The following is a 13,745-nucleotide window of genomic DNA, read 5'->3' as shown; positions in this document are numbered from 1 at the left end:
GCATGTGTTTTGCTGTGTTTGTTCATGGTTTTCTGCCGCTCAAACTTTCCCTGGGAACAGACAGAATCAGACTAGTAGAAAATGAGTGAAACGTCAGCTTGTCTGTCTACACTAGTACCTGTATTGTTTCACAATACTAGGACAGCACGCCATACAGCATTTCAAAATATTCTATTGGTCCGTGTGAGACTACATTGATGATCTGTAATCACTTTTTGAATTTGATTAATCAGAGAATTAACTAACAATGTTGGAAACTGTTTGTGTGTCCCCCATCACATCAGTTTGATCTGTTTAATGGTCGTTTTCTGTGTCTGGGTCTATTCAGAATTTCCATGCAGTAGGCCAGCAGTGTCAGTAATTGTGGTCAGAGCCTGTAATGCAGCACAGTGTTAGCTAGTTTTTCTGTGTGACCAAAAGTTGTTGGTAACCTTGATGACATGAAGGTTTGAGTTCACCCAAAACTCCCTGCAGCTCACAGCCTTTGCAGCTCTTCATCTAACCTATTCATTGGGACTGCAGCTTGTGAAACTGATCCACACTTTTATCAAAAATGGTTTTAGTAAAGCTTTTCATCCACATGTAAGCCTATATTTGTAGATTTTGTTTTATTTTTTACTTTTGTTTGGCCCCTGTGGTGCTATTAAAAAAAAAAAAAAAAAAAGACACTAGCAGTTTAAATGACACCTTAAGCAATTAATCAAATCGCAATATTATTTATAGAAGACGATGCCAGTTAAAATCTGGCATTGTCTCAACATTTTGAATCTATGTTATGTTTAATATTTTGTATTGGATTAGAGCTTCATCATAAAATGTAAAAGGGACACTTAACTGTCCTGATCTGACAGCATTATGTAACTAGGAAACTTCTCTCTACTCGTTCGTTCCACTCAGTGATTGTAGACACTGTACTGACTACTTGTCTTACAGAAAAGCCACTATGATGACGTAGTTATTTAGTTGCTGGCTAGTTTTTACACCATAATTTTCATGTAAACACCATTGTAATTTTCTATCAATCTTCACACACGTCAGTCTTTCTTACGGAATTTGATTTTACTACCTACCATTGGGGACAGAAGTGGGCGCACCAAACGTTTTGGGGTGGTCCCTGCTATTACAATAGTCGGTAAACCATTGCTTCTCCAATCTCGGGCCAATATGGTCATCAGTGGGACCTTTTTTTTTTTTTTCTGGTGTAGTGCGAGCTGCTGCTGCTGTGACAGCTGAGCAGAAGCTGTGTGCTGCTGAACTTACTGGCCGACCGTAATCATTTCAATTTGAGGTTGCATTAGAGTTTGAAGATGGAAGTAAATGCTGGTCAGATTTACAAGTTGGATGTGTTTGAAAGCCCAGACACAGAGATAGAGGATCTGATAGGTCATTGGGAGTGCTCCTCAAATTGCCTCTCAAAGACTCCCACTATCATACCATTTCCATGGATTAGCCATGCTACCTTCACTTCCACTTTTCTAGCCATCAGGAGTTTGACATTCGTGGTTCTGAGTGAAATGTCTCAAGGACTATTGAGTTGATTGCCATTAAATATGGCACAGGCATTCATGTTCCCTTCAGGATCCTCTAGCACCATCATCAAGGTGGAAGTTTGATTTGTCCACTACTTTATGACCAAAAACCTGCAAACCCAAGACATTTTTATCATCCAAAGCTGTGCTGACTAATTTGCGGCATGGCCAATGAGTCCAACATAATCCCTATAAATGGCTCTATGTTATATACAGAAGTCATCAGTCACATGTTGCTACTTACTGTGATTCACAGGTTGTTCCATTCCCATCTCCTGGCTAATGACTAAATCCATCCGACTGTTTTTTCTCACACTGACTGCTGGTGTTTCTTTTTCCCCTTCAGTTTATTTTAGGCATTCTTCTGCGACTTGTCTTCCAGCTGAAAAACAATGGGGAACGGACGCAGGCGGACCAGAGTTTTGTTCTTGAGACATAGACTTTGTAGCATTTGGTTGTGGGCAAGGTTCAATTTGTGCATTTTTAAGTTTTGACAAATTATAATCCAGTTGGTGATGCAGGGTTTAGACACATTGGCTTGATTGTGTTAACCACATGATTAAAGAAACACAGTTGATTGATTTAATTTAGTGTGAAATGTAAAGTTTCTCTTTTATTTGTGAGAGACAGGCCTGCCCCCTGTTCTTAAGACACGAGAGGGCTCTTGTAGCTCATTTACGGTTCCTCGTCGACACTTGTGGGAGGCATCATTGGCCTCAGCAGAGAGTTCCTTTTCCATTTAGCCATGGGGGTCAAGTGTTTATGAATTTGACTGTGTCTGTGTGTGTATGAATGCACAAGAGGATGGAGCAGCATCCAAATTTGCACTTCTTGATTTGTCTTTTGTTTATAGCGGCACAGTAATAGTATGAACGAAAGAGATTTACTGGCTGAGAATGTCATATTTAAAGGTTTGGTTTTGACCAAATGACAGAAAACACTTTTTCTCATTGACCTGTGATTGTATCTATGCAGACAGTTTAGTTTTTTATGGCTAAATTGTGAAACTTGTAGGACTGGGAATCAGAACGTTTTGATTGGCATCAGATTAGGCCGTTTGATACGAAGATTGGACCATTTTTATTTTTCATGTAGACCATTTGGCAATCAAAATAAATCTATTGGCATAATTTACAGTGATGATTTCAACTACTTTAACGTAGTCAAGTGCACCTTGCCAGTTTCGTACTCTATTTAACGGGTGGGGTCCAAGCAGTCTGCCTGGGGGATTCAACTCGGCGGGTTAGGGACGGCCTCTCGGTGTGGGAGGATCCCCTTGTGGGCTCCTTTTTATTAATGCTGACTGGCCCTCACCAAGCACATTTCCTCCCTGGGCGTGCACCCCGACCAGCTTGGTAAGGCCCTGGCTGAAGGTGGCCTCGCGGCTCTAGACGGGAGCTTTACAGCAGCCCCTCGGGTTGTGGTGCTCAGTGCGCCATCTCTCCATGTGGGGAGGAACAGGGCCTCCTGCTCCAGGCCAGACTGTCTGACCGGGACCGACTGTCCTCAATGTGTTACCGCAACGTTATCGATTTAAAGAATATGAAGTCGACTAAGGGGTCAAAATATGGGCCGACTCATCGATTATCAGGGGCAAGCCCTAGAAATGTCCATCTCTAAACTTTTTATCTCCATTTACTCCACTGTGAACAGTTTACTCGGAACTACTTTCACCAGAACCAACAGTTCCTAATAATGTTGATTGTATGTTCTGTGTGTTATCCACAGTAATGGGGACACTGTAAGAAGATGTTGCCAGAGAGAGAAAAGGTCCCTTTTGAATGCTTTGAACACAACATATGAGATTCCATGTACGTCTGTTGTATTGGAGCGGATGCAGAATTCTTAGAGAATAAGTTATCTTAACCTGAAAAAGAAAATGCTAATTACCATTAGAGGTAAGAGAGGAATTATGTAATTTTGTAACACGGGTGAACCGATCTCTAAATGACATGTATTGCTGCTCTCCCTCTAATCGCTGAACTGAACAGTGCCTTTGAGCAAGACACAGAGCCCTGATGGCTGTTGACTGGCTGTGTAAATGTCTTAACTGTGTGAGAGTAAAGCAGGGTGTTGCTGAAAAATAGAGTTAAAAAACATCAATTGTCAAATGGAAAGTATAGCCTTTTACAGAAAGACAGACATGTCATAATGATAATAATGATAATAATCATCATGACATGAGCCGGGACATGCAGAGAAAAGAGCAGAATCAGGCCAAAAAAGGATAAGGAGATTACCGAAGTCTGACCGTGGTAGCTGTTTGTGCACTGGTGAGAGAGGGGGAGGGGGTGGGGGTGGGGGTGTCGTGGTTGGGACACTCCAATTTAGTTAATTTGGTGTCTTGTCTAAAAGCAGCCAGTCTGAAACCCAGTGAATCACTGAGTCTGCAGAGTCTGACTCAAAACCACCTGCCTGCTCTGTTGTTTGCTTGTTGTTGACGTGACAGTGGGTACAAGTTAGTGGTCGGACACACAGGTTCTCTGGGTCCTTTTTGGGGGAAATTACAGGACTCTGTTTTGGTAAAACTGTATAAAAAAACATTTGACTTAATGGGAGGAACGGGAATTAAACTTAAGTATTTCGGATACAAGTAAATATAACATTGATATCATCCTAATCTCCAAAACACAAAACAAGTACAAACCAGATGCTGTCACATGGCATGCTATGACACTTTTGGAAAACAATCCTAAAACACGGAGAACTTGCCCCCCTCTTTTTCCTTATGAACTTGTGTTATAGATTATAGATTTCTTGACAGACAACAGAAGGCTCTAGTGAATAGCTGTTTATCTGTAAGTGATAAAGCTGTGAAGAAGCCATGTGACTGAGCTGCTGCTGTGACCCCTTTAGGGTCCACAACAGGACCATGACTGTGCGGTTTCCACTTTTGTTGAGTAGTGTACTAGTTATTGATTTTATACAGATCAGGTTTCACAGAAAAAGAGCATTAATGTCAGCTCTTTTGTCAGGATCGATAATGATAATATATTTCACAGAAAAACTTTTTTACTGGGAATGATAGAAGTGACATTAAGAACACCTTCCTTCTTTTCAAATGTCCCACTTAATGCCCCTTTTAAACTGTCAATGCTGGGCTTTCGAAAACGAAAATGACGAAAATTACCAATCATGAGAGTAACTTGGTCCTAGATGCAGTGGAACAGGTCCACGAAAAAATTAATTTGGAGCTTTGTTGACCAAAGACGGCCTGTTGCAATATTTCTGACAAATTCTCACAATGTGACAGCGGCTACGACCCACATCTACAAACCGACCAATCACAATACGACGTGGGATGGCACACAATATACAGGCTGGTGCGACTCTTTATTTAAAAGATAAACAACACACAAACCAAAGGGATGAATCAAAAGAACAGCACTATGGCCGTGGCTTGTTTTTGTTTTGCTGTATTTTTTTGAAGCAAAAGAGTGAACTAGTGAAGCTAATGTAGCAACATTGTAGCAACACAATTCACCACGCATTCATTGTACAGTCTGAAATCCTAAAACTGCCATACAGTCTGATATAGCTTGCAACCAACATTTCATTAGACTCGTCTCACACAGTGTGACATGCAGTAAACACACACCCTTGTTGTTGTAACACAGTCTAAAGCCATCGTTTTGGGTTCAACTTTGTACAAGTCACAGAAAGAGCCCTTAAACTTAAACTTTATTTTAATCAAAGCCATCGTTTTGGGTTAAACTTTGTACAAGTCAAAAAGATCGTGTACATACATGAAATGAGACCTCCGCATTTAACTCATCCTGAGCGTTTTTAGGAGCAGTGGGCTGCTGTAAAGCGCCCGGAGAGCAACTTTGGGTTCAATGTCTCGCTCAGAGACCCTTTGACGTACGGACAGTGGGGACCGAACCACTGCTTCTATGTCAGGTGAACAAATCAATGTGCAAAGAAGTTGACATTTGATGTGTTGGCATCTCCAGACTATTTATGTGGTTAGTCAAAGAGAAAAACATTGTAATATTTGTAGTATTTAGTATTTAAAAACGGTTGTATGTGAACTGCATTAACCTTTGATCTATATACATTAGAAGAATGAAAATATCAGTCCTAAGATGAGGGTTAAAATGAAATTGTACACAGAAACAACAGAGAACCCAGCTTTTGAAAACTGTTGTCCTAGCTGGACGCCCTGCTGCTGTCTCACTGCTCCCTCTGCTGGTCAGAGCAGGACACTACGGGGCTTTGATGCACAAAACATGGAATTATACACTCAACACTCCTCCATCCACATTTGTCCTTCTTGTTCTGCCTTTGCTGCCCTTTTTCTCCCTCCAGGTCATTTTCTATCTACATTCTGCTGCATTAAGGTGGATTAATCAGTGCCGTGAGACAAAGAGTCTTCACTCTGTTTTATGAAGGTACACTAATGTAACAACTCCTATCTTGTTGCAGTCACAGACGAGGATACAGTTAAGAGGTACTATGCCAAGTTTGAGGAGAAGTTCTTCCAGACATGCGAAAAAGAGCTGGCCAAGATCAACACCTTCTACTCTGGTAATGACTACAACTACGACCACTGCTCTATACACTCACACAGTCATACACTTAAGAGCTAGTTGTCACTCATTTAGATACTGTCCCTCTGACAGTTCTTTGTGCTTGTTATCCTCAGAGGCTTTCTATCTTTGAAATTGTCTTTGTGTCTTTTCCCTCCAGAAAAGCTGGCTGAGGCTCAGCGGCGTTTCGCCACGCTGCAGAACGAGCTGCAGTCATCGTTGGACGCCCAGAGGGAGAGCTGGGCTAACGGGCAAAACCTGAGGAGGAGGAAGACAGTGTTCGCCCTGTCACAGCAGGAGCGATGCAAACACAGAAACATAAAGGACCTGCAGCTGGCCTTCTCCGAGTTCTACCTCAGCCTCATACTGCTGCAGAACTATCAGGTGCATATTCACACACTCAATCTTCATCTGACAGTAGATATGCACACAAAGAAAAACAAATGTCTTAAATTCAAAATCTCAAATCGGGGAAAACCGTTGTTAAGAAACCTCCTGCCATCGAGTGGATCATCTTTTTGTTGTTTAATAGTTTGTTCCCAACTGAGTGGTGAAATAAGTTGTTATTACATATTTATTAGATTATTTAAATTAAACAATATTGAAAGACTTGAAAATATAAATGACCGTTAAAAGGCTTAAAACCAATGATTTGTTGATCCTAATGAATCAAGACTCCATCATCTTACAATGGCATAGCCGTCAGTGCAGAAAAATCATGTTTAAATCATCTTAAATCAATTTGTGACCTTTTTAAATTGAAAGTCAAACTAAATCTTGGATTTGGAGATTGGTGGCACCACTAATGAAGACCGTTTATTTTATTAGTTAATTTCACTGGGGAAATAAGCCAAAGTTGGCCTAGGAGGCAACTTTTCATTTGTTAGCCCTGGCACTGTAAAATTAGGTAAAATATGTCTTTATAAAGTTCATAAAGCATAAACAACATAATAACCGTTAACCACAAATTCATTTTTCTCAAAGGTTGACTCATAGTCCTACAGCGGTTCTAACCAGTTCCACCCGAATATTCATAATTAAGTATAGAGAGAGATTTTTAGGGCAGATAAGAAAAGTAGGACTTAGAATCCAAAACTGTACTTGAATGAACCTAACAAATCAGCCATGGGTAAAACGGTCAATTCAATTTATGTCTATTGGAATGGTCAGGGTATCTGACGTGTTAAAAAAACGATACAAAGATATCAAATGTATATACATGTTTACTAGTTTATAATATGCAAATGATGTGACTTGTGTGTCTTGTATAGTTAAATGAAATTGATTTGATTTTTATCTAACTGGTTCAGCCACTTAACACAGCTGTACAACACTTGCCATATTTCAGTAATTTATAGATTTTCATCTTTCATCAGATGTGTTTCATCAGCTGGTTTTGACAGGTTTGATTCCTTCATTAAACACCTTTTTCTCTCTCTCTCTCTCTCTCTCTCTCTCTCTCTCTCTCTCTCTCTCTCTCCCCCCTGTCGGTGCCTCTGTAGAACCTGAACTTCACAGGTTTCAGGAAGATCCTGAAGAAGCATGATAAGATTTTGGAAACGTCGAGGGGGGCCGACTGGAGGGTGGTCCACGTTGAAGTGGCTCCATTTTACACGTGCAAAAAAATCACTCAGCTCATCTCTGAGACTGAGGTAAGAAACACTTAACAGACATCAATATATCGGCTGTTATCAATTAGGAAGATATCAATATTCAAAATTCTCTATCTGTGTCTTTCAGGCATTGGTCACTACAGAGTTGGAAGGTGGTGACAGGCAGAGGGCCATGAAGAGGCTGAGGGTACCTCCCCTGGGAGCTGCACAGGTCACTCTCTCTCACACACACACACACACACACACACACACACACACACACACACACACACACACACACACACACACACACACACACACACACACACACACACACAGTATTCTGCTTTTGTGAAGGATGAAAAAACCAAAGGCCCATGCACCTGTTATCAAACTTTAACCCACAGGCTGTTGTTGACAAAGTTACTAACCAGATGTTGTCCAAATTTTTTTTTTTTTTAAATCTGATTATTATAAATACCTCAAGATGGCTTTTCTGACAGAAACCATCTCTCCACCGTCTCTTTGTTTATTTTTTGTTGCAAAATTAAATCGCCAAAAAAGATTTATTATTAGGTTATTTTATATAATATCATGGTCTATATGATGACACAATAATAATAATAAGAGCAGCATTAAGACTTTAGCCACACAAAAAGACAATGTTACATCTTTCTGATTTGCCTTTACTGACTTTACTTTGATGTTACTAATGTTGTTTTTTTTATCACTTGTATGACACCTACATTAAGAACAATTTGTAAGTGTAGTTTCATTAAAAGTTTGATTGTTTACTGAACAACAAGCTCAGAGAACCACATTGATGTTGAAGGATGGCCCAGTTATTTGACATGTCTTGCAAGTCCATCATTTTGAATGACCGTGAACCGTCTGCTTCTCCCAGTCAGCAACACCTGTATCAAGTAACCCCACTGTTTATGTTAACCTCATATCTAAGTGGTGGGAGGTATACCAAAACCAAACAATAACAAAATGGCACTTACAATTTCAATACACGTTACTGTTATCCTGCTCTGAGGTTGCCTGTGTTTCTCTGTCTGCTTGCAGCCTGCTCCTGCGTGGACCACCTTTAGAGTCGGGCTGTACTGCGGCGTATTCCTTGTCTTACTAGTCACTGTGGTCATTACAGGTAACGCATATATACACACACATACAATTCTCAAACAATCATAAAAGAAGTTGTGCATCTTAGAATATTGCTCAGATTATAGTTCTGAAACCTTTAATCATCTAGTGACTTCGCTACTTCCTGGAAAATAACCTACCATAATTCAGTATGGTGAAGGCATGACCCGCCCTACTCTGCCTCTGAGTGGCTTACCCCGATATTCTTACCCCGATATTCTTACCCCGATATTCTTACCCTGATATTCTTACCCCGATATTCTTACCCTAACCAGTCTAACTCTGCATGCCTAAACCTAACCAACCCAATCAGCAAGTACTAACCGATCAGAGGCAGTCCCTTCAGTCCCTTAGTAGGATTTGTAGTTTAGTGTTCAGACCAGAAATATACAGTACTTAGCAGTGAACACACTCTAGTTTCAGGGTTAAAATTAGATGTATTTTTCATTACTTATATAAAAATATCATAACCTATTTATGTCTTTCGCATTTGGGATATTGTTTCATTTTCTTTTTTAATCTATAATAATAATAACTTTAGTTGTATAGCACCTTTTTAAAAACAAAGGTGACAAAGAGCTTTGACCGACAAAGCAAAGAAAAAGCAGGGCAATATAACTACAGAAAGCCCAACAGTGTGGCCCAACAAAAGCAAGACGAACTTAGGTCAAATCGAAACACTGATGAAAGAGTACAATGGATGAAACAACAAACAAAAACTAAAGAAATCTGCATAAAGGCGTCTGTTTATTACTTTCCATTTGTTTGATTTGTGCAAAAAAAGTCAACCTATCACTTCCTGTTTGCGGAAACAACATGGCTTGGTTAAAAAATGTGTTAGTTTTTTGATCTGCAGAAAGATATGAATGCATGAACTTGTCCTTTAGCACAGCGGAGCATCTAAAAGAAACAATAGGTGGTTCCGGAAAAACTTTACTCAACAAAGTATCACTCTCAATGGTACAGTTACTTTAAACTATGTTTTTAAACTATGTGACTAGATAAAAAAAATGTATATATTTGTGGTGACTTAAACAATCTGCTACACACATTATGATTTTAATTCAGCAAGGTATGTTTACCATGGTGCTTCTGCCTTGTAGAGTAGTTTATAAGTTGGCACTGAATGATCAGATGTAAGTGTTCTCATTCTCTTCCCTGGTTGTACACTTTTATCATTTTTCCTTGTCTCTTTCTGTCCATTCATCATTCTCTTTTTCCATGTCTCTCTACCTGTCACTAGGAGCTGTGGTGATCCGTAGTGCTAATATTTGGCCTATGGTCAGGATCTACAGAGGAGGCTTCCTGTTAATAGAATTCCTCTTCCTGTTAGGTACACACACACACACACACACACACACACACACACACACACACACACACACACACACACACACACACACACACACAAACGTGATATGATGCTAAGTTGGTTGTCAAGTTTCTGTTGAAGGTAGGAAAACAAGTCTAATATTACCCCAATATTACCTAAGTTAACCTTCCACCTAAGCTTGAATGATTTCCTGTCCAAAGGGCACAGAAATGTGAGTCAGTCCCTTATCAGTCCCACTGCTTTTATCTTCCAGGCATCAACACCTACGGCTGGAGGCAGGCTGGAGTTAACCATGTACTCATTTTTGAACTCAACCCCAGAAACAACCTGTCACATCAACATCTCTTTGAGGTCCAAAGCACACACATGCAAACATTGTGTCAAAAATAACACAAAATATGGCTCAAGGCCCGCAAAGTGAGATGCAAATTATACCGTTGTAACCATGAGCATTTCTATCGTGTGTGTGCAGATTGCAGGTCTGTTGGGGGTGCTGTGGTGCGTCAGCCTGCTGTCCTGTCTCTTCAGTGATAGCATCCTGGTACCAATGCAGGCTAACCCTCTTGCTCTCTACGGCCTCTTCCTCCTCTTCCTCATCAACCCCTTCAAGACCTGCTACTACAAGTCACGCTTCTGGCTGCTCAAACTCTTGGTATCATCACTCAATTACAAATGATACAGTCTTTCTGCTTGTTTTCTCTGTAAAATATTTGTCACCACTGTTCATCTTTAATGACGTTTCAGGAAAAAAAAAGTTGCTCTATTTTGCATCTAAGTCGAGTATTTTGGCTGAGCAGGAGGCAGTACAGCTATAAGTCATAATAAATATTCATTTTTTGTCCATAATAAGTTTAAATCCAAAAGTCCAAATAATTGATTCATTGTTTCAGCACTACATACAGTGGCTTGCAAAAGCATGCAATCCCCCTAAATGTATCAAGTTTATATGAATTACAAATTATACCTAGACATATGTTTTCCATTCAGTGTTTTTATTGCAGTCTCATATTCTCTAACAGTAATTTTTTGAAGCCAAAGAAATATATATTTTTCAGCAGACATTTTTCAAGAAAGTTAAAAACTGAAAAGTGCTGCATGCATAAGTATTCAATTCCAGTGTTTTCCATTAATTACCTAGACTGTGGCAGTCTGCCAAGGCCAACTTTGCCCTTCCACAGTTCCATAATGAACTAAAAGCATTTCCTATGTAGCTCTAGTTCGGCATGGAAAGGGAAATTTGCTCGCAGCTCCGGCCATGTCAGATTTTCAGCACCACTCGGCCGGACTTAGCTGATTCCCAGGGGCCATTAACTTAGTGCTCGCTGCGCCCCCCCCTCTCCCTCCAGGAGGGAGAGCCCCCTGTTTGTGGCGCGTTGGCCGGGTGATCTGTAGTGATGTAGACAACCCACCGGACCCGTCTGAAACACGGAACCAGTCTCGTTTATCATGCTTTGTTAGTGTGGCTTTTTTGCTGTCATGACCCTTCACATCCATACAACCAATGTGTTTATGATTGTATTATTTACAAGAGCGACGTGTAAAGAAACTCTGTTTAAAAATAACAGTCCTGCATCCAAAATCTAACTTAAGTAAAAGTACAAAAGTATTTGCATCAAAATAAATGTTAAACTCATTATGCAGAAAGCCCCCATTTCAAATAATATGTTTCAATCACCATTGTTACAGCTGGTAAAGGTGGAGCTCATTTTAACTAGTTTATATGTTTAATAATTAGGTTATATACTACTAAGTAATACATTATGGTTTATTAGTTGATTAATATTTTGTATTAGGAATCAGAATCTGCAAAGTAGCCCAACTAGTAACTAATATTGTCCAAATAATATGCTCAAGTTGAAAGAAAAATATTTCCCTCTGAAATGTAGTAGAATAGAAGTATAAATTACATAAATTGGAAATATTCAAGTACAGTACAAGTACCTCAAATTTGTATTTAAGTAGTCAACATTTTCTTGGTTACATTCCCACACTGCTAGAGTGAGACACAACATTGCTTACAAGTTGTTCTTAGATCTAGCCTAATCCATTTGCTCTCAAAGCGCACCTGATTGATGCATTTTACTTTGAAATGTACACACTGTTCCTTTAGTGAAGCTTGTCCCTGGACCCCCCTAGAGGCTTCGAGGTCCGCCAACCATAGTCTCACAAAATCCTGTGGGAAACACTGCAACCCCTAAACATCAGAACTTGGCAAAGCCACCTTCTGCTGCATAAATAGCTTTTGATAGTTTGGCTAAGTATCTGTCAGGGAGAGATCTTTCCACATCACTCCTGGTAGATTTGCTCCAGCTTAATCAGGTTCAGTAGAAATGACGCTTGTGGAATTTTCAAATAGTGCCACAGATTCTTGTTTGGACTGAGATCTGGACTTTGACTTTGTTTGTAGACAGTAGGGTCATTGTCCTGCTGAAAGGTGCACTTTCTCCTAAAGAACCTAGAGCAGGTTCTGACAGCAAAACCTAGTCCCACATCTCAGCTGGGTCACTGTTGTACTCTGGCAGACTCCAGATGTTCTTTGATATGTTCTTATTTAAGTGAAGGCTTCTCAATGGCCACCAGCCCATGAATTTTGTGGCCCATTCCTAATTTGTATATATCTATTAATTTATCTCTAACTTCTTTAGAATGCTCTTTAGACTGGTCTAAAGACCAAAGACTGGTCCTTCAGCTTAATAACGTATTTAATTAACTTATTTACTATTAGGAGATGTTATAATATTGCACAGGTCGAGGCCAATTGTAAGCAAATTGTGTCCTCAATATTTCTCACATGTGTAAACTTGACATGGCTGGTGAATACATATGCAAACATCTTTTTTCTTTTTATATAAAATATTCACCAAAAAATATCTCAATGTATCATTTGTAATTTTTTAACATATCTGCTAGTTTTGCAAGTCGTCGTTTATTATTCAAGTTCAAGTTATCATTAAAAGTTCATGTTCCAGTTTAAAATCTTAAAATCCGTGCATATGATTACCCAAAAACACAAACAGCCATCCATTGCAACACATAGACAAACATTCAAACAGACAAATGAAACAACAAAACAGAATGCAAAAAATTTCTAGTACATAAATAATGACTATTACTATACTAGTTGGGGTCATGTTTACAGTTCTAGCCAAGTTTTAACAAGGACTTGACTGTTGTAGAAAATGTTTAAAGATCTTAGGTATGCTTTGAGCTGGTTGGTAGGGATTTTCAGATGGTTGAGCCTGTATTTGAGAATGCAGTCTGTGCAGAGAAAGTCTTACAGCTCTGCAATTTCCTTCTGCTATACTTCATGTGTTAGTGGCAGTGTAGGGAAGTCTAGTTATGGCAGTTGAAATGGGGTGGAGCTATATGGTGGAGACATTTAAGTGTGAGGTTGGAGTAATTGATGAAACTGTCATAACTGAGAAGATTATACTTTGAATATTGAAATGATGAAATCCTTTTGGTCTGTTAGCTTAGTTGTAAAGGGATTTTATTGGTTTAATGCGCTGTATTGAATAGTAAGGAGTGTCTGATTTGAGATAGTAGATGGTTTGCGATAAGCCCTAACAGATTTTCATAACTTTTTTTATGTGTTTGTCAAACCTTAGCTTAGAGT

General features: G+C 39.5%; 1 protein-coding gene across 1 annotated transcript in view; it reads left to right on the top strand.

Moving 5' to 3' along the window:
- Window positions 1-13,745, top strand: part of LOC129111819 (xenotropic and polytropic retrovirus receptor 1 homolog) — a 42,885-nt gene that overhangs the window by 21,584 nt on the left and 7,556 nt on the right. Inside the window, exons 3-10 of the mRNA XM_054623943.1 lie at window positions 5,955-6,056; window positions 6,219-6,442; window positions 7,561-7,710; window positions 7,799-7,882; window positions 8,719-8,800; window positions 10,040-10,129; window positions 10,383-10,480; window positions 10,602-10,781. Coding sequence (XP_054479918.1) covers window positions 5,955-6,056; window positions 6,219-6,442; window positions 7,561-7,710; window positions 7,799-7,882; window positions 8,719-8,800; window positions 10,040-10,129; window positions 10,383-10,480; window positions 10,602-10,781 — 1,010 coding nt within the window. The remainder of the gene's footprint in view (window positions 1-5,954; window positions 6,057-6,218; window positions 6,443-7,560; window positions 7,711-7,798; window positions 7,883-8,718; window positions 8,801-10,039; window positions 10,130-10,382; window positions 10,481-10,601; window positions 10,782-13,745) is intronic.

Source organism: Anoplopoma fimbria, chromosome 3 (assembly GCF_027596085.1).
Source record: "Anoplopoma fimbria isolate UVic2021 breed Golden Eagle Sablefish chromosome 3, Afim_UVic_2022, whole genome shotgun sequence".
Taxonomy (NCBI): domain Eukaryota; kingdom Metazoa; phylum Chordata; class Actinopteri; order Perciformes; family Anoplopomatidae; genus Anoplopoma; species Anoplopoma fimbria.
This window is presented reverse-complemented; position numbering and strand designations above follow the sequence as displayed.